Genomic DNA, 24,543 nt, shown 5'->3' on the forward strand with positions numbered 1-24,543 from the left:
ATATTTTATTTAGAGCTGGCTTTCAGTCTACCATATAATCGAGAGAACCCTTAAAGTGTTGAAAGAGGCCATTTTGCCCATTGAGTCTGCACTGGCCATGTGAATGATCGCCCTAACCCCGCCTTATGTTTGTAACCCCACCTCAACTGCACATCCATGCACTGGAATGGGCAACTGTAGCATAGTTAATCCACCTATCATGTGAGAGGAACCGCAGAACATGTAGGAAATAGACTCGGGGAGAGAGTGCAAACTCCAAGCAGACAGTATGTCCATGCTAGAATCGAACCCTTGTCCATGGCGCTTGCAGGCAGCAATGCAAACCATTGTAACATTCTGTCACAATGTCGCCCTTCTTGTCAATGTCCGTAGCCATTACTCTTTTCAGTATCTTGATACATTGAGTTCTTTAAAGCATAGTGAATTGAATTGATGAATAGCACGTGAGATCTGATGTACTTGACGTTGCGGACAGCCCAAAAGAAAGATAAACCCCACTCATATGGATGAAGAAGAAGAGCCGCATGGTAGGTTTGTGGATAGCATACTTGCTTCACTGCTCCAAGGTCCCAGGTTCTATTCCGGCTTGGGCACTGTCTGTACGGAGTCGGTAGATCCTCCCCCTGTGTGCGTCGGTTTCCTCATGGCGCTCCGGTTTTCTCCCACAATCCAAAGATATGCAGGTTAGGATGATTGGCCATGATAAATTCCCCTTAATATCCAAAATTGCCCTCAGTGTTGGCTGGGGTTACTAGGTTTTTGGGATAGGTTCGAGGTGCTGACCTTGGGTAGGGTGCACTTTCCAGGAGCCGGTGCAGACTCAATGGACCGAATGGCCTCCTTCTGCACTGTGATTTCTGTGATAAGTTGTTGATACATATTGCAGTGTAGTATTTTGCTCTGATGACATCGGAAATCTGATCGCTGAAGGCTGATTTTTTTTTCTGTTATCTCCGGCTCGACATAGTTCTTAATTTGTGTAGCTGAATTCGCAACTGGTTGTATTATGTCTGAAGAGCGTCCATCTGATCCATTACATTTGGGAACATTTTCTTTTCCGACCCCATATATACCAGTGTGTCTTGTCCTGTACAGAAATTCCACTGGTACGGCAAACATATTTTCTGTTGGGGTGGACGGCGGAAAGATATCCCATGCTCTACTCAAGATCTGCTGTCCTGGAGTTAACTTCCGAATGATATTTTAGGTGTTGCAACATCAATTGTAAAGCAGCTGTTGAAGTGAGCGACGCGCCAATAACATTTCGGGTTAAACAAAACTGATGATGAACAAATACCGCTTTCAGCAAGGCTGAACAATTAATAATACTGTCAATAATAATAAAATGACCACAGCGGATGTTGCGGTGTCTCTTTGCATTGTCGACCATGGTTTTCTATCCGCAATTTTCCCGAATTTTTATTTTCCTGTGAGCAGTTGTGGTTCTTCTGTCTTCCATCTCCTCCACCGATTCATTTATGTTTTCCCCGGTGGTATTGGCCGCTACACTATACAGAGGCCCTCTGTATGTTGAAGGACTGGCTCGCAAAAGGACAAGAACAACTTCTGAGTTCTATCCTTAACGCTCGAAACGCAGATGTGGTAATATCAAAGGAAAACATACACAGCTGAAAGGGTAATTGAAAGATGACTCCTTTAAGTTTCTTCCGGCAAACTTAGGAGGTAACCTGAACAAGCTAATTGAAATGAAAGAGCATTTATAAAACTGTGACGCTCTTCTTTTCATACATAGTATAAATGGAGGAATAATTCTGGGTAACGTTTCTGCTCCTCACATTCTTACCAAACGGCCACATATTACGTATATCTGCCACGTGGCTTTAAAGGCGTTAAAGAATGGCTGAATATATTTTAGGAGTTTGAAACGTTGTCTTGAAAATACGATTGGCATTTAGTTCCGTGGATAATTTAGTGGTCAGTCTTTGCTTAAATTGTTTTTATTTTCGTAAATATATCATTTGAGGTACGAACACAATGACATTTAGCTATGTATTATGGATGTCTCTTACTGAGTGAAACGGATATTCTACAATGATCATTTGATATTGAAGTTAGATTTCCCGGTTCCGATTTTACTGATAATGAATGCAATAATTTATCGACTTGCGTTACAGTGAGACAACTGCTTGCCAAAGATATCGGTAAATGAGTTCACATAGTTATATGTACGCTTGTAAATCTTCTGAATTTTGAGAAAAAGTATTTGATCTAATGGGTTTAATGGCCAACTCTTGCTCTAGCGTTTTAATTGTTTGGAGTGCTACACTTTCCCACCCTATTATTCAAAAAGATTTTAACAATGAAACATGATTTAAATTATCAAACGCCTGAAGGAAAATATGTCAATTTCATTTTTTTAATCAGAAGAACTAAAGGTTCACGCCAATTTCAATATTACAGCGTTTTATTGATCTGTCGTTCATTTTGAACGGGGACATAACGGGCCAGAATGGCAATAAGTGATCAGAATGGCAATAAGTGATTTTCACATTCAACTGCATGAAGACAAGTCGAAAATTTACGAAGTATTGTTGGTTTTACCCGCAACTTTTAGATAATTACACAAATCACATATTGCAAGATAATAAATGTGACTGTATATATTTCACATTAAATAATTTAAATATAAATTAAATACGAATGATGTCAAAGATCTATTTCAAAAAAGTTAAACTTGCTTCTCGGAATCATAGGTTTCCGCACTCACAGGGTGCAGAGGGAACCAATTCGGTCCATCGTCTCTTAACAAGCTCTACAAAGGCTTATACGGAATGTTGCCATTTACTGCCTTTTCCCAGAAGCTCTGCACATTGCTTCGATGGAAGTAACCATCTAATTCCCCACTTGATGTCTCGATTATAACCACCTCCATCACATATTGTTTTCTATATTTCCAACATTAGGTGTAGCCGTTAAAGTGCCCATAAAATGTGTCAAGTATATTCTGAGCATTGAACTATACTGCAAAATAAATTGCATTGATATCTAAGTAAATACCCCATTATTTGGAACAACATGATGATCATTCATTGACAGAGAAATTGATCTTACCGATTGACAAGCAACTGCATAATTCGAACCATAGTGCTATCGTTAAAAAAACAATTTAGTTTCAATTGCACTGGAAACGGTCATTTGATTGAAAGCAATTGAAATTAGATAATTCGTTTCTGGTACTTTCACAAATTTGCGATGCCAATTTTGGGCGAGGCAATGGATTTAAATGTTTTCCAAAATGAGTCCTAGATAACTGTAACGTAAGTTGGTAGTGGAAGATCTTCATGAAATTGGAAAAGTGTACAAAGTTGTTTGCTGCTGGAAAAAACGAACGAATCCTTCATAAAAGCAAATTACTGTAGATGCTGGAATCTGCAACCAAAGAGAAAATGCTGGAAAATCTCAGCAGCTCTCGCAGCATCTGCAGGGAGAGAACGTGGGTCTTTTATCTCCCGTTACTATGTGAATCATTATATCCAATTAATCCCTGGGCGATACATGAACAGATGCTGCAAGACGTGATGAGATTTTGCAGCAATTTCTCTTTGGTTGAGCAAGTATCTCTCCCTACAGGTGCTGCCAGACCTGCAGAGATTTTCCAGCATTTACTCTTTGTTTGAAGGAATCCTTCATTTTTGCAGGAAATGAACTACTTATGAGAAGATATTATTCTTGATTCAGTACATTAGAAATGTGATTTCAAACTATCTTAGTATATACGCCGAAATATGTGGATGCTCGTCTCTCTTCTTGGTTGCAGAAATAGGACGATTGAAAAAAAGTATCGAGGATTGTGGTACAGAAATCAGTTCACAATATATTATTTTCGTTTTTAGACACGTGAAATCTGGTATTTACGAGGTACATCTCAGGCCTGGTGCAGCACAATTAATGCTGGTGAAATGGCGCGAAGTTAAAAGCGAACCATTTTAATTTCGGGGCCCACTGTCTTTGCATGTGGATCTGTTCTACATAGAACACGCTTGGTTTCCTAATCTGATTTTCACACTGTTGCTGTTCTTTGCGTCTCGATGGCCATGCCTTTATTACCGTTGATTAGAAAGGGAAGGTCTAGGCATGGAGTCAGAGGTAAACTGCGAAGGCGTTAAATGCAGGCCTTGCACTTTTCTTAGGTAGAGCATGTTTCCAATTGTGAGGAAAGGCCTGTAGCTCAGTGGTTAGCAGTGTTGCGTCGCAACGCCTGGGACCCACGTTCGATTCGCGGCTTTAGTCTCTCTCTCTACCGAGGCTGTAGGTCTCCCATGGCTGCTTAGCATTCCTCTGGGCGCTCCGGTTTTCTCCACCAAGTACCGAAAAACGTGCCTCTTAGGTAAATTGGGCATACTGGATTATCCCTCAGCGTGCCCGAACAGGCGCCATAGTTTGGCGACTCAGGGATGGTCACAGTAACTTTATTGCAGTTTTATTGTGAGCTTACTTGTGACATTAATAAAGATTCTTCTTCATCTTTTTCTTCTTCATTAATCTTCTTATTATTATTTTTATGATCATTACGTTAACCTCATACCCTGAATTATTACGGCGAACGGTCAAGTTTAAGTACTGCATAACCTTCCAAAATCGGTACCAGTTTGAAAGGCATCGCATCCCTTAGCTTCCTCCTCTTACACCATGCCCTGGGCTGCATCTTGTTCCTTAGGCAAAGCAGAGTAAAGGTGCACATTTAGTAGCATACCCATGCCAACTGACTCGGCTCGTAGTACACTTTCATCCAAGTGCACAGCTGCAGAACTATATGAAAACCGGGAAAACCGCTTTAAGTATTGCAGTAGTTCGAACAGTTTCCTGCCCTTCCCGTAAGCACCGGCAATAACTGCCCCTAATCTCTCACTAATTACTTTTACCAGCAGCTGTCCCATTGCGTTGAATGAGAAGGTATTTCAAGTCAACATCTTCATGCTTCTTAAATTTGTGAGGATTCCAGCCTTCACTGTGTGGAAAATAATTTTTCACTTCAGAATGTAATGCCCCACAACCGTGTGATTTACTCCTCAACTAAATTTCCTATTCGCATCCTATTTACCCTGACCAAACATTTCTTCGTCGGATGCAACACAAACATACCCTCTCAGCCTCCTCTGCTCGAATGGAAACAATCCAAGCCTTACCAGTCTTTCTTTGTAGCCAAGGTGTTCCATCCCAGGCAACATCCTGGCGAATCTCCTCTGCACCCCTTTCAGTGCAATCACCTCCTTCCCACAGTGAAGCGATCAGAACTGCACACAGTACACGAGATGCGGCATAACCAACGTTCTTTATAGCAACAAGATAACCTTCTTCCAACTGTATTCTATGCCGTGACTGATAAAGGCAAGTGCTCATATGTCTTCTTAACTACCTGATTTACCTTCTTTGACAAAGAGTCATCCATACTTGCAATATTAGCTCCCTTCTATCTCCACAGATGCCGTCCGAACTGCTGGGAGTATCCAACATCGACTGTTTTTGTTTCTAGTTTAATGCTTTGCCGCTTTCAGGGACCTGTGGAAAGATATCCTGAGATCGATCTGTTCCTCTAAGCTCCATGCTTCCTGCCTATCACTACAGACGTCCTTGCCCTGTTTATTTTCCCAATGTGCCTCACCTCGCACTTATCAGGGTTACGTCTGACCTCCTACTGGTCTGCTCAGCTGACCTACCCGTCTATATCCACTGTAGCGTACGGCCATCATCTTCACTATTAACCAGCCTACCAATATTGCAGTCGACTGGAAAACTTTTCCCACCTTCTTGTCAATATAATTTATACATATAACAAATACGAAGGGATCCAGCAGTGATATATTTGGTCGACTCATGTCTCTTTCTGCCAGCTGTGTGGATTTCTCTGACATTAGACTTTCTCATTTAACTGTTGCTTTAGTTTGCTATTCCCTATTTACAATGTTTATTTCACCGTTTCACGTCCCCTCTGAGCATTTTGTCACGGATATTAATTATGGAGCTGATGTATATCATATAAGTCTTGCTTCTCTTCAGTGAAGTCTCAACCACTTTTTCTATGAGAGGGATCTGGCTACCTTTGCCCTGATGTCCTCAACTTGGGAATGTTGCTCGACTGCAGACAGACCATTTTTCGTTTTAAATACAACACATGATTAAATTGCAGGTTTTCGATGCGATGCATTATATCCAATTTAATCTTCGGGAGATACCTGAACATCAATACTGCCTCACCTTCTGTGAAGTCATATATATTCCTGAACACGTACATCATTAATCGAAGAAAGATCTTTACATATATAGCGATCAATAATTATGAGGGAGCAAACGCACACACACCAGTGAGGCATGTTGAGCAACTTGCGATAATCGAAGCGGAATGTTTCGTGCAGATGACCATTTTTCCAGAGTCTAAAGCATCACATAAACCAGACTCAATTAATTCCACTGATATTCGCAAAAGTGTTAAAGCACTAGATGTAAACGGAAAGAGACACAGATAAGCTCCTAGCGGTCATGTGAAAACCAATCCTTCCCATTACGCAGCGTTCCTTGATAAGCGGTAACTATGCAGATACAAGAGGACATCTTCCATGTAATTAAAACAAATAACCTCCAACTATGTGGCATTCAAAGAAAATCACGATGCACCAATTCTGATTAGTGGATGCCCGATCTGTCTGCACTGAGTCATGGGCAATGTAACAGAATGCGGAGATGGCAGTCTTGTCAAGTACAACATACTGAGAAAAAAATGTGATCATAAATGATGAGTTTCAGATTCGTTCAGGCTGTTGACCTCGTTGTTTCACGAAGAACCAGCAGGAAAATGCAGCAAGCAACCAGTAACGTAAATTGCCCGTTGCCCTCCTACTTGGAGCAGAGGAACGAGGATGGCTTACTTAAATTGCACAACGCCCTTGTGAGCCCACAGCTAGAGAATTGTGTACAGTTTTGGTCTCCTAATCTGATTTTCACACTGTGTGACAGAGGTTTACGGGACAAATCCCTGGAATGACATCCTTGTCTAACGAGAGTAAACTGAGGAAACTGTTGCTGTAACCTCCCAGAAGAAGGGAAGATGAAATGATTGAAACTTACTTGATTGTTACAGTGAGTGATAGAGTTGATATATTTCGGATGATTCCTCTGGCTGGTGAAATGACTGCCGCCTCTGCTAAACAAAAGGCCACTTCGGATCGATAGAAGGAGAAGTTTGTCAATGAAGAGTTGGTGAACCTTTGCAATGTCCAACCAGGATTGCTCTGCAAGACCAATGATTGGTTGTGGTCATTAAATAAGCTATAAATCTCTGAATTGCTGATATCAAGGGAAATGGGGGATAGAGCAAGAAAATCACAATGCGAATGAGGATCATCCATGATCTCGTGTAAAAAGTACATTAGCACTAAACAGACCAACGGTCTATGCCTACTGCTATGTTCCAATGTTCTTATATTCTATTCGGATACTGACTGATCAATCTTTTCCAGAAAACACTATCCGCAAAAAAGACACAGGTAAGCAAAGTGATTGAATTGCTGACACTTGCTTTTCACAGTAACTTCATCGCAGTGTTAATGTAAGCCTACTTGTGACATGGAAGGATTATTATTATTAAGAGTCAAGCATATTGCTGTGCGTATGGAGTCACATGTCGGCGAGAAGTGGTATTGGTGACAGCTTTTCTTTCCGAAAGGACAGGAGAGAAGCAGATTGTTTTTTACGACAATGGTTTGATGGGAATCATTGAGACTTGGAATTTCAGTTTTTCGTTGAATTCAAATTACACCATCTGCTATGGCGGGATTAGAGCCCAAAGCATGACCCCGACTCATTGGATTAATAGTTCAGAGGCAATACGACTATGCCATTGCCTACCCAGTGTTACTTGTGTCAGCTGCGGTTCAGGTAACCGACTTCTAATTTGGGAATAAAATAATTCGAAATGAAGTTCCACCTAGAGCATAATTACAAAAACGAAATTAGAAAACAATCCTGAGCCGCCAATGTAGTGATGAAAGTGATAAGGCAGTACTGAATCGCTGAATGTACAGGCGTTAGGGTAAGGGGTAAAATCGATGCTACCTCTGTCTGATTCCATTGAATTTAATATGATGATGATATTATTGAAAGACGAACCTGGCATTCACACCTGTGCTTGAACAATATTTATCTCTCATTCAAAAAAGCTGATGCTCTCGTTGTTATTATATTAGCGTTGTTGTGGATTTAATGTGCAACAATTTGCTACCGCACTTTTGGCATTGCATCCATTATTATATGTGTTTACAAAACCTTTGAGAAACACATTGCGCATGAAGTCTTATTTAGTTGCCGGACGTTGTTCATTCTGCTGATGCTGGAAGTGGTCAGGTGACTCATAGATTTACTGCGAAAGCTGCAATAGGAATCAGTGGACCACAAGCGGAAAATAATCAAATTGGTATTAACCATAGGCACATCATTTCCCAAAGCTATTCTTTGACTAACCAATTTTCGGAGGATTGTCAAATATTGCATATTCAGGGATCCCATTAGCTGGAAAACTTTTTTCCTTAATTTAATAATAATCTGCCAGCAGTTGATGGATTATCGTTGTTTCCAGCGACAATATTGAAATTTTGTTGACGAGATAAGTTGGCTGCGTACCCCAGGAACCAGTGATTAATCGATCCCAACACCAAAATAAATGTGACGGCCAGGTTTGCACGCTTCAATAAGCACTTGTACATTTTGCTTTGAGATAACATTGAGGTGTGACATGTAAAATCAGCTGCAAATGCACATGTATAAATGAAAGTCATCCAAAGTGTCAAATTTGAAAAGTCGCTGGTCAGTGCACTGTAGGCACCTTCCGGTGGATCGCTGAGAATAATATCTTCCCTTATTGCCTGATCACTCCACAGCTTCTGCATTATTTCACTCGGTGCATAAAATAACAGACTTTGGGAGCAAACATCTGAGTTAAAGGCAAATGCTTGCCAAGTGTTCATGATCACCATACTTCATTTAACATGGAGAGTTTTGGAAGCATATATGAAGGGAGAAATAAACAATAATTGCATTAAAAAACAAATCGGTCCATTAAAAGCAAAGCCACATAAGCTAGAAACAGTTGGTGAACTGGATGGAAAATATCTTGAGTTGTACGGAAGAAACCACTGTAGTGGATGGAGTTGTAGACACATTGAATGATGTTGTCATGACAGGGAGTAATTTTGCACTCATAGCGAAACAACTGAGCAACGTTTTTCCACAGCTGCCATGGGGAAAGCATGATGTACTGATACCATATATCCTGAACACAGCAAGCACACTGGAGCATGTAATTTGCTACATATGATGGAGGGACGCTACAATGCTCAGGTAAGTGGGGTGATATTATTTGACCCAATAATAAGACAAATGGCTAAACTAACGAGGAAGAACAAAGGAATATACAAATCAAAAGAATGAATAGGGAATACATTTCTTCGGGCCAGGTCCATTATTCAAGACGACTGTGTCTGATTGACTGAAATCTGAACTTCACATTCCCATCTACCTCCGAAAAAAGTTTATTCCCGTTGCTTGTTGTCTTGAAACTATTACCAGCTATCTCCCTGCCAAGCACCGTGGGAGAGGTAATTGCCCATGTTGCATTTCTAAGTACAAATCCCGGCTGATTACATCTCCTTAGAAACCGTAGAGAGGTTTCAGTGTTCGAAGACGCATAATTCAAATTATACTTTCGTTCTTGCAGAGGTAATTTCAATGTCTATAAAATAGTAACCAGAGCCTATTTCATTCATACATTTCAACAAAGGATTCCACCATTAGAGCAGAGCAATCTAACTTAGTTGCTGGACCAAAGTGGTGCCAGACTAGGCTATTCAATGTGCTCTCCACTGTTAATGTAAGTATGCCAGGTCAGGATATCAATGATTGTGCAACACATGACAAACGTAATATCTGCAGTGGGCTGAAGTAGAGTTATGTTATTCCCCGGACACCATTTGCAATATTGTGCTTGGTATCGCCATGTGTCTTCAGCTCATCTAAAGTGGGTCTCCACCTGCACAGCACAACTGGTGGAAGCTGTTTAACATTGTTCTGCTGATATCCAAGGTAACTGTGAGCACGGGTACAGACATATTAGTTTACTTTCTGGGACCAGTGTTTGGGAGTGAGCATTCCCGTTGTCCGGACAGTTACGAACGGCATAGAACTAAGTAATAGCTTCGGCGTTAGGTATTATGGGTAAGTTAGCGTTACATTAGAATGATGAACCTCAGAGATCACAATTACTGATCAACGGAATAAATGGCCCTAAGTAAATAGATTGGAGGAATTAACGTCTGATCACCAATTAGCATGAATGAATTACATGTGGATTAGTGGGGACTGGCACATGACTGGGGAAAGATGGATCTGGACTGGTGGAAAGTCTTCAATGAAAACGTGCAATAATTACTAATCAAGTGGGACAAATACACATATCAATGCAAAATAATCATGGTTACTACATTTGTTGAAAAAAACAAATGTACGAGTTCTCAAGGGAATAGTAGAGGACTTGTAGAAAGATTTTAAAGATATGTTTATCACGTTTTAAGAACTTTTGCTGATGGGTTATACATTGGAAAATGCGAATTTGTCCACTTTTTAAGAAAGAATCAGTAACCAGTTTAGTGTTTAAATTTGGAGATTGCAGGATCATCTAAATATGAAGTGTAACACCTCAGCACTTAGGTACCGCAAAAAGGAAGAAAGGCATTTTGAATATTATTAATTATTTCAAATGGAAATAAATAGAAAAGGAAACGAGTGTCAGGGCACTTGCAGAGACTTTTCCAAAGACGACACCCCGTGTCTTGTGAACAGTTTTGATCTCCTTAAACCATTATAATTAAATCTATTTTATAATCGGGGAAGGATGAGAAATTTTAACAAAACCTTTGAGTTGTATTCTCTGGCTGGGCTTGCATATATTACGTATCCCTGAGTCCCCTTGAACAGCGAGGGCCCGTGGGTCTGGAGTTACATGCAAGCGTGCAAGATTTCTTCACCGAAAATATAATAGTGAATCAGAGGGACTTTCGTTCCACAACAATAATTTCATCATCATCATTTGACATTTAATTCCGCGTATTGTTAATGCCTTGTCTGCCGTTTGGGGACTCTAACCTGAATCTCAGACTCATTATAGTGGGTCTCTAATCACTGCAACCTTCAATTAAAAACAACTATTTGAAATAGATGTGGGTGTGTAATCTTTTGGGTAACTGTGAAAATAAAAGGAAGCGATAGTTGAACGCTTCTCAAATCGACGATATTGCAAGAATAGATCGGAATGCAAGAGGGCAATGGTATCAAAAGAAGGCCAACTTCCAGAAGAATAAAGATACATATCAATGTGAGATTGAGTTTTAAAAAAAAACAAGACTGCTAAGAAGAACGTTTGGCTGAGGCAAGTGGTGCAATGCAACTGGATGGCTTTACATCGGAAGGCACTTTTATCATTTTTCAACCATGCTTCAGTAAAGTGGCGAATTAATAATTATTCATCGGACTGTGGCATGTTGGCTACGGAAGTCTACCAGAAAGCATCACTGCAATAAAACAAGTTTGATCTCATATTCTTAGTTGGTGTGTTGATTGTGAGATACACATTGCCCGAGACGCAAAGAGTAAAATGCATTCCCAACTCAATTATTTTCAGGTAGGCAATTGACTATTTCAATTACTCCAAGATTGCAGAACGGCAGAGTGTTTAAAGTATCACCAAATGACTGCAGTTCTGATAGTGCAAAGAAATTTCGTTGCTGAACTGAACAAGAACAATAGATGCGGTTCTCATCCAGTTGCACTAGAAAGTTGAATCCGCATCTTCCTTGATGTTTTATCTGTGTTGGTCGAACATCGACTGCAACTGGATGCAGTAAAACGAGAAACACGCTTCCGACACATGATATGGTCCAACTGTAAAATTGAACCTGTTGATTGCTGTACATAATCTTCTGTGGTTGACACACTATTAACATAATGGATAACCTCCTACTGGCATGACCAGTCCAGCTCGCTATCACATGGTAATGATGTTCATTGTCCTGCACACTGCGACTATTTCCCTGACCCTGTCCCGTGGGAGAGGGAGAGTCTTAATGACCTGCAGGCTTTATCGTGGTGGTGTCCTGTCTGGTGATTGGTTGTTCTATGTCATGTGTGTTCATTAGTTAGCTTCCTTGTGAATCACTGCCTGTCTGCATCTCATGATATACATGAGTGGATAGTATGTCATCTCCCACTTTTAAAATAAATTTTGGAACGTGGCTGTATATGCATGCATAACTATGTACAAGTGGGGCATGAATGAACATGTGTACATGGGAAGGTGTCTATCGTGCAGCTATCGAGCAAACTGAACAAAATGTATAAGATGTAAGTCTATAGATTCAGTCTTTGTGGTGGGCAACGAATGCTCGTTGATCGCCGCAGAGCTGCGTGGGGGGGGGGGGGCGCTGGCACCTGGACAGCCGTGATTGCTGCCATCTCGGTGGCCTTGTGGATAGGTGGGATCGCTGCCAGGTCGGTGGTCTCGTGGTGCAAGACGTCCAGAGGAGGCATGATGACATGCAGAGAAGTGTGGGACTTTACGCAGCGCCCTCCTGTTGCGCCGTAAAATGGAGCCATCCGCGATTTGGTCAGTGAAAGATCTGGGAGCAGCCTGTCTGGTGACAATAGCTGGGGCTGACCAACCTCTCTCAGGCAGCTAAACAACATCGTCTGCAGCCAGCGCAGGCCGATTCGTGGCATCAGCAGCATACGTGATATATTGCTGGTCCCTGGTTTGATACACCTTCTGCAGCACCGTGAGGTCAAGTTCTCGAACATGGATGGCTGGAACAGTCGTCCTCACGTTGCGGTTCATGAGCAGATGCGCTGTCGACAGTGGGGTTATCCTGTATGTCAATAGCGCCAGGTTGAAATCCGAGGCTGAGTCTGCAGCCATGCACAGCAAACGCTTGACAATATGGACCCCTTTCTCGGCCATCCCGTTTGATTGCGCGTAATGCGAACAGGATGTGATGTGACAAAACTGGTAGGATCGTGCAAAGTCGGATCACTCTTGGCTGCAGAAACATAGACCGTTGTCACTCATTACTTTGAGTGGTATCCCATGCCTGGCAAACGTCTCTTTGCAGTCTTTGCTTACGGACCTGGACTTGACTTCGGACAGTTTCACCACTTGCGGGTAGCTGGAGTAGTCGACCAGGAGCACGTAATCACGCCCATTGGAGCGAAAAAGGTCTACCCCACGATCTTGGTCAAGATTTTGTGCTGTTGCAGCTTTTCCTTGGGCTGAGCTGGCTGAAACTTCTGGCATGTTGTGTAGTTGAGGACTGTTGTGCAAATGTCCTGGCTCATGCCAGGCCAGTAATAGCCTGCTGAGCTCTGCGTCGACATTTCTCGATACCCAGGTGACCCTCATGGATCAATCTAAGCACCATGTTTTGCATGCTTTTGCGGAGCGAAGATTCTATCTAGTTTGAGAAGGATACCTTCAACAACCGTCAGCTCTTCCTTAACGTTGAAGAACTGGGGGCACTGCCCCTTTTGTCAGTCATGTGCTTCATAATGCGCTGCAGTAGGGGATCGTTGATGGTTTCTTCGTGTATTTGTATAACTCGTTCATCAGTGGCTGGGAGGTTGCTGGCACACAGCTGCACTTGTGCCGCAATGTGGCGAATGAAGTCGCCATGTTCACATGGCGTGGTGATGGATCGGTATAGGGCATCTGCGACGACCAGCTCCTTTCCAGGTGTATAGACGAGTTTGAAGTCATATCGGCGGAGACGAAGTAGTATTCGCTGTAGCCGAGGATCACGTCATTAAAATCCTTTTGGATTATGTGGACGAAAGAACTGTGGTCTGCTTTCACCGTGAAATTTAGCAGGCCGTATACGCAGTCATTCAGCTTGACTATTCCTGTCAGGTGACACAAGCACTCCTTTTCTATCTGGGCATACCGTTGTTCGGCCGGAGTCATGGCCCTGGAGGCGTATTCCATTGGGGCCCAATGCGAGGAGTTGTCTCGTTGGAGGAGCACCGCCCCAATGCCATCCTGGGTTGCGTCTGTGGATATCGTGGTATCCGTGGTTGGGTCAAAGAATACCAGTACTGGGGCTGTGGTGAGCTTTGCCTTCAGATCAAGCTACTCCGCTTGATGTGCGGGAAGCCACTGAACACCGTTGACTTATTTACGAGATGCCAGAAGGCTGTTGTGTGCAATGCCATGTTGGGAATGAATTTACAGAGAAATGTCACCATCCCGAGGAAATGGAGGGCCGCCTTTTTATCCTGTGGGGTCTTCATGACATTGATTGCCAGCACATTGTCAGCGTCAGGTTGCACACCATGCTCTGAAATGTGGTCACCCAGAAACTTGACAGAGGACCTGCCAAATGAGCAAGTGTCCCTTGAGTTGGAGGCAGTTTTAATCCATCCTCCAGAAAACATGTTTGAGTTGAACGATGCGATCCTCGGGCGTCGGGCACCAGCTGATGACGTCGCCCACATAGACTTGCACCGCCTCGATGCCCTCCATCATTTGCTCCATGATGCGATTAAATACTTTGAATGCTGACATGATACCAAAAGGCATGTGGTTGCAGCAATAGCTGCCGAACGGAGTGTTAAACGAGCAAAGATTCCGACTGGACTCGTCCAGCTGTACCTGCATAACCCACGGGAGGCGTTCAGCTTGGTAAGGAATTTGGCATGAGTCATCTCACAGGTTAACTCTTCACGCTTTGGGATCAGATAGTGATCGCACCGCACATAATGTTGCAATTCAAGTCTTTGGGATCAATGCAAATGCGGAGTTCACCAGGGGTCTTCTTGACACAGACCATGGAGCAGACCCAGTCTGTTGGTGATGTCTCCTTTGAGATAATGCCCTGGTCTTCGAGCACTTGTAGCTGCGTTTTCAGACGATCCTTGAAAGGGGCCGGCACATGGTGCGGTGCATAGATCACTGGGATGGCATGCGTTTTGAGCAATATCTTATAATCATATGGGAGCGCGCCCATTTCATCGAACACCCTTTGTATTGTGTATTTGTTGTATTGATGAGAATGTCGTCTATCTCAGCCTGGAGAATTACAATGGGCGAGGCAGTCGCCGGTGTAAAGGACATGGCATGGACACGCTGGACCAGTTTTAGGAGTTAGCATGTGCGAGCACAGAGCAGACGTTGTCAGGCCGGACGATCTCGAATCGTAACATCGCTTTGAATGCCTTGTGAGATACACCTAGCTGGCACTATCCACTGGCAGCTATGGCATTGCCATAGTAGTCAAGGAGATGTCAAGCTGGTGGAAGAATGCTAGGTTGGTCTCGGATGCTGTCGAGCTCTGACTGTGATATGTAGTTTGCAGATGCACCAGAATACAATTTAAATCGGATGTCAGAGTGGTTAACCGTGATGACAGCGCACCACTCGTCGTCAGGATCCAAAGTAAGGATTGACAGGCGGTTTTCAGGTGCAGTTGAGGCCAGCTCGCACGTGGTGATTATGCCCACAAGATATGGAGACTCGAGGCAGTCAGCATCGGTGTCCGTTGGGCTGCAGGGATCCAAATCCTGCGTGCCATAGGGCCGCATAATGCCCATGCTTTCCAAACTGTAGCCATCGCCTTCCTTTGGCTGGACATTGCCGTTTGAAACGGGCGGAGCCACAATTTGGACACGTAATGACGCGGACGCCAGGACTTTCTGTGCACCATCACGAATGCACAGTGCGGTTGGCAGGCTTTCGCTAATACGTAACGGGGTATTCGGCCTCGCCGTCGAACCGTTTGTGTTGTTCATGCATAGTGACCGGGAAAAAGCGTTCGAAACCGCCACTCTCCTCGATGCTCATGCCTTGCATTTTTGCTATGGCCTGCACCCTTTCTGCCTCATGGTGGACTAGTTTGCATTTTCTGACGCCCTGTTGCGGGAGTAACAATTCCTGGCGTGCTCATGGACAAAGCTCGCCGCATGCTCATGGGCAGCACGGTAGCATTGAGGATAGCACAATCGCTTCACAGCTCCATGATCCCAGGTTCGATTCCGACTTGGGTCACTGTCTGTGCGGAGTCTGCACATCTTCCCCGTGTGTGCATGGGTTTCCTCCGGGTGCTCCGGTTTCCTCCCACAGTTCTAGGATGTGCAGTTTAGGTGGATTCGCATTGATACATTGCCCTTAATGTTGGGTGGGGTTACTGGGCTATGGGGATAGGGTGTAGTTGTTGACCTTGGGTAGGGTGCTCATTCCAAGAGCCAGTGCAGACTCTATGGGCTGAATCGCCTCCTTCTGTACTGTAAATTCTATGAAAATAGAATTTGGGCAGCATGGTAGCATGGTGGTTAGCATAAATGCTTCACAGCTCCAGGTTCCCAGGTTCGATTCCCGGCTGAGTCACTGTCTGTGCGGAGTCTGCACGTCCTCCCCGTGTGTGCGTGGGTTTCCTCCGGTAGCATGGTGGTTAGCATAAATGCTTCACAGCTCCAGGGTCCCAGGTTCGATTCCCGGCTGGGTCACTGTCTGTGCGGAGTCTGCACGTCCTCCCCGTGTCTGCGTGGGTTTCCTCTGGGTGCTCCGGTTTCCTCCCACAGTCCAAAGATGTGCGGGTTAGGTGGATTGGCCATGCTAAATTGCCCGTAGTGTCCTAAAAATTAAGGTTAAGGGGGGGGGGGGTTGTTGGGTTACGGGTATAGGGTGGATACGTGGGTTTGAGAAGGTTGATCATTGCTCGGCACAACATCGAGGGCCGAAGGGCCTGTTCTGTGCTGTACAGATTTTTTTATTATAAATTATACAGCATGTTTGGAATGGGACGGAAATGGTCAACTGTTGGTTTTTGAGTAGCTTCTCCCGCAGGGAGTCGGAATGCACCCCGAAAACAATGTGATCCGGGATCATGGAAACAGCCATCGAGTCCTAATTGCATCACTGCGCTAGGATGCGGAGTTGGGTCAAGATGGACAAAAAAGGTTCATCCTAACCCTGAAGCCTCTGTTGGAAGATGTACCGTGCTCAGCTCTCTTTCACCTCAATGTCGCAGTGGTTGTCGAATTTCACCAGAACTGTCTTGAACTTCGCCTTGTCATTCCCATCGGCAAACGTGAGGGAGTTATAGATGTGGATGGCGCGGTCCCCATTAGGCGGCAGCAACAGCGCGATCTTTCAGGCATCCAATGCTGCCTCGAGGTCGGAGTCCTCGCTATACAGGAGGATTTTCTGTTTGGAGACTTTCCAGTTGGCGCTGATGTTGCCGGGGATCAGGAGTTGCGGAGGAGGTTGGATCTTTTCCATGCCACTGGTGGCTGCGTGCTGGTCGTTCCAGATTCACACGATGTACGTTCGTTAGCGTTCATAGCTCACTGGTACCATGATGTGTTATCTGTGTTGTTCTAACATCGACTGCAACTGGATGTAGTAAAACTAGAAACTGGCTTTTGAAACAGGAGATGGTCCTGTTTTATTGAACCTGTTGATTGCTGCACATAATCTGCTGTGGTTTGACACTCTATTAACATGACGGATAACCTTCTATTGGCTTGACCTGACTAGCTGTCTATCACATGGTGATGTAATTCATTGTCCTGTGCAGTACGACTATCTCCCTGGCAGTGCCCAGTGAGAGAGGGAGAGCGTCAATGCCCTGTGGGCTTTGTGGTGGTGGTGTTGTCTGACACTCCCAACACGGTGTGTGTTACAGACAGGAAAAATAGAATGCCAAAAAAAAGATTACGCCATTTCTCTCAGTAAGATAACGAGGAAGAGAAAGCAGGGAGTGGTGGTTCGACAGAGCGGCGATTTTGGTATGAAGTGTATTAGGTTCAATGCGAGGAGTGTTTCAGATAAAACAGATGGACGTAGAGCTTGGATTAGTACTTGGAATTCTAATGATGTTGCTATCACAAAAACTTGGTTGAAAGATGGAAAGGATTGGCAACTAAACATTCCAGTATTTAGATGCTTTAGGCATGATAGAGCGGGATGCAAAAGGTGTCAAGGAGTTCCATTATTGTTTAAGGAGGATATCACAACAGTACTGAGGAAGGACACCTTGGAGGGTACAGGCAGAGAGGCAATATGGGCAGAGCTCAGGTAAAGAAAGGGTTCTATCACAATGTTGCTGGATTACTGGAGACCTCTAATAGTCAACGGGAGATAGAGGGGAAGATGTGCAGACCGATCCTGGAAAGATGCATAAGCAATATTCTTGTTGTGCTGGGTGATTTTAACGTTCCCTATATTGACTGTGGCACACTTCCTGCTGGGGGCATGGATGGAGAAGAATTTGTAAGAAGCGTGCAGGAGGGTTTCCGAAAACAAGATGTAAATAGTCCAATTCGGGAAGGGGCCATATTGAACCTGGTGTTGGGGAATGAGCCGGGACAGTTGATCGAATTTTCAGTAGATCTTTTCCGGAACAGTGAACCTAATTCTGTAATCGAAAACGTCAACAATTGTCCTGAGGTGAAGGTGTTAGACTGGGGAAGACTAATCATAATACCATTAGTCAGGATATGCAGAGTGTTGGCTGGGCGAGGCTGTTAGAGGGAAAATCAACATCCGGCATGCAGGAGGCTTTCGAATGTTAGTTGGTTAGAACTCAGGACCGGTCTGTACTTGTGAGGACGAAAGATGAAGGTGGCAAATAGCGGAATCCGTGGTAATGATCATGAACTTTATCAAGATGAAAAGAATCATTCATAAAATCATAGAATTTGCCGTGCAGAACGAGGCCATTCGGCTCTTCGAGGCTGGACAGGCCCTTAGAAAGAGCACCCCACCCAAGCTATTCGGATAACCCAAAAACCCCAACCAATCGTTGATGACACTAAGGGCAATGTGGCATGCACCTACTTTGCACATCTTTGGATTCTGGGAGAGACCGGAACACCCTGAGGACATTCAAGTGGAGATGGGGAACATGCACAGACTCCATAGTCATTGGCCCAAGCCGCGAATCGACCCTGATACCCTAGGACTGTGCGACAACTGTGTAAATCACCACCCTTTCGTAAAGTCTAAAATGCTCTGACAGACGAAGCTCTTGAAGAATATAAAGCCAGTAGGAAATAACTTAAGGTAGGAGTTAGGAAGGCTAAAAGGGACCATGAAATGTCGTTGGTTAACATGATTAAGGAAAATCCTTCGGCGACTTATACATATGTAAAGAGCAAAAGGTTAGCCAGAGAAAGTGGTGGTCCATTCAGGGACATGAGAGGGAATCTATGTATGGAACGAGAGTAAATGGGAGAGATACTAAATTACTATTTTGACTCAGTATTCACCAAAGTGAATGATTTGGTGGATCAGGCATATCGGGTAGTGTTTCGCTATCCTGATTCATGTTTGTATTAATAAAGAGGAGGTGCTGGGCATCTTAAAAAACAATAAATAAGATAAATTCCCAGGGCCTGATGGGATGTAGATCGAAATACTGAGAGAGGTAAGGGAGGAAATTGCTGGAGTATTAACAGTAATCTCTGGATCCTCATTGGTCACAGGTGAACTTCCAGACGACTGGAGAGTAGAAAATGTTGTTTCATTGCTTGAGATTGGCAGTAGGGAAAATTAAGGAAATTATAGGCCAATGAGCCTTACGTCAGTGGTCGGCAATTTATTGGAAAAGATTCTTAGAGATAGGATTTGCTCAAATTTGGATATTAATGGACTTATTAATAATCGACAGACTGGTTTTGAGAAGGGGAGGTCGTGCCTCACTATTTTCATCGAGTTTTTCGAGGAAGTGACAAAGATTATAGATGAGGGAAAGGCAGTAGATACAAAGAATAAAGAAAAGTACAGCACAGGAAATAGCCCTTCGCCCCTCCAAGCTGTGCCGACCATGCTGCCCGTCTAAACTAACATGTTCTACACTTCCTGGGTCCGTATCCCTCTATTCCGATCCTATTCACGTATTCGTCCAGATGCCCATTAAATGTCACTACCGTCTTTGCTTACATCACCTCATCCGGCAGCGAGTTCCAGGCAGTCCCTACCATCTGAGTAAAACAAACTAACCTCGTACATCGCCTTTAAACATTTCCTCTCGCACCTTAAACCTATGCCTCCTGGTAATTAACCCCTCTACTCTGGGAAAAAGTCTCACACTATCCACTCTCTCTATTGCACTCAACATTTTGTAGACCTGTATCAGGTCGGCCCTCAACCTCCGTCGTTCCAGTGTGAACAAACCGAGTTTCTTCAACCGCTCCACAAAGATAATGCCTTCCATAACAGGCAACAACCTAGTAAATCTCGTCTGCACCTTGTCGAAAGCCTCCAGATTTTGCTGGTCGTGTGGCGACTAGAATTGAACACTATACTCCGTGTGGCCTAACTAAGGTTCTATACAGCTGCAACATGACTTACCAATTCTTATACTCTATGCTCAGGCCAATGAAGGCAAGCATGCCGTATGCCTTTTGACTACTTTCTCCACCTCTGTTGCCCGGATCAGTGACCTGTGCATCTGCACACGTCGATCTCTCTGGTTGTCAATACTCCTGAGGGTTCACTGTATATTCCCTACCTGCATCAGACCTTCCAAAATGCATTGCCTCACATTTGTCCGGATTAAACTCCATCTGCCATCACTCCACCCAAGTTTCCAAACGATCGAAATCCTGCTGTATCCTCTGACATTCCCCATTGCTATCCGCAATTCCACCAACCTGTGATTCGTCTGCAAATTTACTAATAAAACCAGTTACATTTTCCTCCAAATCATTTAGAAACACTTGAAATGCAACGGTCCCAGCACTTATCCCTGTGGAAGACCACGAGTCACAGCCCTCCGATCAGAAAATCACCCTTCCATTGTACTCTTTGCCTTTTATGACCTAGACTGATCTGCATTCATCTTGCCAGCTCACCCCTGATCCCGTGCGCCTTCACCTTTTGCACCAGTCTGCCATGATGGACCTTGTCAAAGGTTTTTGAAGTCCATAGACAACATGCACTGCCCCACTTGCATCAATTATCTTTCTGACGTTCTCGAAAATCTCTATCACGTTAATGAGACCACGACATCCCCTTTAAAAAACCGTGCTGCCTCTCGCTAATACGCCCATTTGCTTCCAAATGGGAACAGGTCCTTCCTGGAAGAATTCTCTCCAGTAATGTCACTACCACTGACGTAAGGCTCACCGGGTTGCAGTTCCTGGATTATCCTTCCATCCCTTCTTGTTGTATACATCTTGTACACATGACTTTTAGTAAATACTTCGACATGTTACCTCATGGTAGACTCTTACACAATGTGAAGTCACATGGGATTAGGGGAGAGTTGGGAATTTGGATATAGAATTGTCTTGGGCACAGAAGGCAGAGGGTAGCAGTGGAACGGTGTTTTACTGAGTGGAAGGAAGTGACGCAGCATTCCACAGGTATTAGTTCCAGGGCCGTTTTTGTTCGTTGTGTATATCAATGATTTCGATAAAAAAATGTAGCTGCTCTGATTATTAAGTTCGCAGATGACACAAAATTGGTCGTGTTGTGGATAGTGAAGAGGATTTTTAGTCGATACAGCAGAAGGAAAAACTAGTTGCAGTATTGGGGGCGGGTGGAGACATGGCAGATGGAGTTTACAGACAAGTGTGAGGTGATGCACTTTGAAAGGCCGACTTCGTGTCGAAATTACACAATAAATCGCTATGGACGTGCAGTCACTGACAGTGGCAACGCATGTGGATAATACGGTCACGAAGGCATATGGCCTTCATCGGTCAGGATATTGAATATAACAATTGGCAACTCATGTTGCAGCTGTAAAGGACATTAGTTCGGCCTAATTTAGAATATTCTAGTCGCCATACTATCATAAGGATATGGATGATCTGGAAAGAGTAAAGAAACGGCTTACGATGATGTGGCCTCCGGAGTGAAGTAGCTCTGAGGGGATGTTAGATGAACTCGGTCTGTTCTCATCATAACGACGCAGGTTGTGTGGCCACCTGACTTAGGTCTACAAGATTATGAGTGGCATGGAAAGAGTGGATAATCAAATTCCCTTTCCGAGAGTAGGGGAGTCAAGTACTCGGGGACACAGGTTTAAAGTGCATGGGGAAAATTTTACAACAGATATACGAGGCATCGAGGTAGGTAAGTATAACGAACGCGCTGCCTTGGACGGTGTTGGGAGCAGATACGATAGTGGCATTTAAGGGGCATCTAGACAAATATGTGAATAGAGTGAGAATGGAAGAATACCGTATCTGAAAGTGCATACGGTTTTAACATAGGCTGGAAGCATGGTCGTCGCTGGCTTGGAGGGCTAAGGGGCCTCTTCCTGTGCAGTATTGTCCTTTTGCTTTTGTTCCTAGTTTTTTGATCTTCACTGAGCGAGCAATTTGGAGGCGCGCATATAAACATACCTCTACATCAAGCACATCAGAGAAATAAGTACAGATTGTACCACGTCACATTTTAACTGAGAAAAACATTGAACGTGTTACTGTTCAAGAAGATGCTGCCAAAGATAATATTCAAAATAATTATTTTACAGACATGTCCGACCATCTGAATCGTGATGGTGAGTTACCTGATAATGTAAGATAATACTACGTCGAAATGTTGTCAATATAATCACATAATTTTCGGAATTTTGATGTAAAATCAAAACTCGTTGCATGGACGTCCATTAGTTTAAAACATTTTACACCTAAAATTATTTATTTGGAATCATTAATATAAATTGCAAATTGCATTTTAGTAGCAAGGCAATCTATTTTCGTACAGAATCACGTAATTATTATGGCACAAAAGGAGGTAATTCGGCCCACTCTGCGTCGGCTTTCTGAATGAGTCCTGTGAATTGAGGACACTCTACTGCTACTTCCCCGTACCATTAGACAGTGATCTCTTCAAAGAATCATCTTATACGATCTCGATGGCTTAATTGAATGCGCCTCAACAACATTTCCAGATAGTGTATTCCAGATATGAGACACTCGCTGTTTGCTTTTTACCCCCATAGCATTACCTCTGCTGGCTTTGCAAAATATTGTGTATGTATACGATCTAGATCCCAACACTTTTTATGACCTGAAAATATTTCTCCTTTCTGACTCGTTCCCGCCCCCTCATGATACCGAACACTTCAACCAAACAATCACTTAGCCTTGTTATTTCGAAGGAAAGTGTCGTAAACTCTCCAATCTATTCTCTTACTGGAAGTTTCTCAATACAGGGACGATTAGAGCAAACCTCATCAGTACTTTGTGCAATTAGTTAACATGCTTCCAATGATGTAACGCCCAGAACGTCTCAACATACTCCATCCAAATTCTCTTTCGACCCTGTAAAAAACTTTAAATGACGTCCTTGCTCTTGTATTTCGTGCCTTTATTTTTTTATTGATACATTTAGAGTACCCAATTCATGTTTTCTAATTAAGGTGAAGTTTAAAGTGGCCAATTCACAGTCCCTGCACATAAACACGCGGTGTATGTGCAAAATCCACACAGACTGCGACCGAGAGCCAGGGTCGAACCTCTGACCTGGGCGCCGTGAAGGCAGCAGTACTAAGCACTGCGACACCGTGCCGCCCTGCTTTGTATCTTTATTGATAACGACTTTATGCGTTCTAAACTGCTGTTTCCCTCTGTCCGGCGATCTTTATTGACACATGAATATTGACATCAATGTCCCTCTGTCCTGCACACCCTGAAGAATTGTGGGCCTAATATAATTATTTTCCAGTTGTTCCTGTCACCCCTTTTCCGCATAAAAATGCATCTGCTACCTAACTGCCCAGTCCATCAAATTGTCATTGATCTTTGGAAGTTCAACATTGCCCTGCTCACAGTTTACAGTGTTACAATTATCGTCTTATTTGCAAATATTGAAAATACCCCGAGCAAAATCAGATCTATACTATTAAGATATTTTTTCGAAAGCAAGTATCCCAATCCCAAGCCGTGCCATTAAGGCCGGATTATGCAATTAGGGTATGAATTCAGGTGCTTTTCCCATTATATTTTCCTGAAACCATCCCAGAGACACTCACCTCGGTCGGGAACATCAGTGAAGATGTCCCTGCGACTAATTCTGATGCGCACCAGACCGCTGATCCGAAACCCCAGGTGGCAGTCGGATCTTCCTAATGGGCAGATCTTCGGAGGGTGGACTGACCCCAGGAACTAGCTGCCGTCCAGCCGGGTTTCGGCTTTCTGGAACGGACAGTCCCATCGATTGCGTAGATAAAATCGCATCGTCAGGAACTATGTGAGGGTTTTTCGGCGAATGTCCATTACTTGCAGGTGCTGTTGGAGGAGTCCAACAAAGTGCAGTAGAAGTATGTGGTGCCGACAATGCGTGCCACCCAGGCCGACAATGATACGGATGCCGATGGCGGTGGAGATCTTAGGAACGCGAGGGGTTCGGGTATGCATCAGCATGTTCAAGGCCTGCGTCATTCTGCAGCCGCTGACCGGGGCCCAAAAGACGTTGCCGTCTCAGAGACAGCAATGTGCTGGAACTACCTGCAATTTGCAGCGGTCGTGTCGAGAAAC

General features: G+C 43.8%; 1 protein-coding gene across 1 annotated transcript in view; it reads left to right on the top strand.

Moving 5' to 3' along the window:
* The window catches only part of LOC119975528, a 177,155-nt gene that overhangs the window by 107,271 nt on the left and 45,341 nt on the right, over window positions 1-24,543 (top strand). Inside the window, exons 15-18 of the mRNA XM_038815318.1 lie at window positions 2,136-2,162; window positions 3,779-3,814; window positions 7,476-7,502; window positions 22,536-22,562. Coding sequence (XP_038671246.1) covers window positions 2,136-2,162; window positions 3,779-3,814; window positions 7,476-7,502; window positions 22,536-22,562 — 117 coding nt within the window. The remainder of the gene's footprint in view (window positions 1-2,135; window positions 2,163-3,778; window positions 3,815-7,475; window positions 7,503-22,535; window positions 22,563-24,543) is intronic.

Source organism: Scyliorhinus canicula, chromosome 13 (assembly GCF_902713615.1).
Source record: "Scyliorhinus canicula chromosome 13, sScyCan1.1, whole genome shotgun sequence".
Taxonomy (NCBI): Eukaryota; Metazoa; Chordata; class Chondrichthyes; order Carcharhiniformes; family Scyliorhinidae; genus Scyliorhinus; species Scyliorhinus canicula.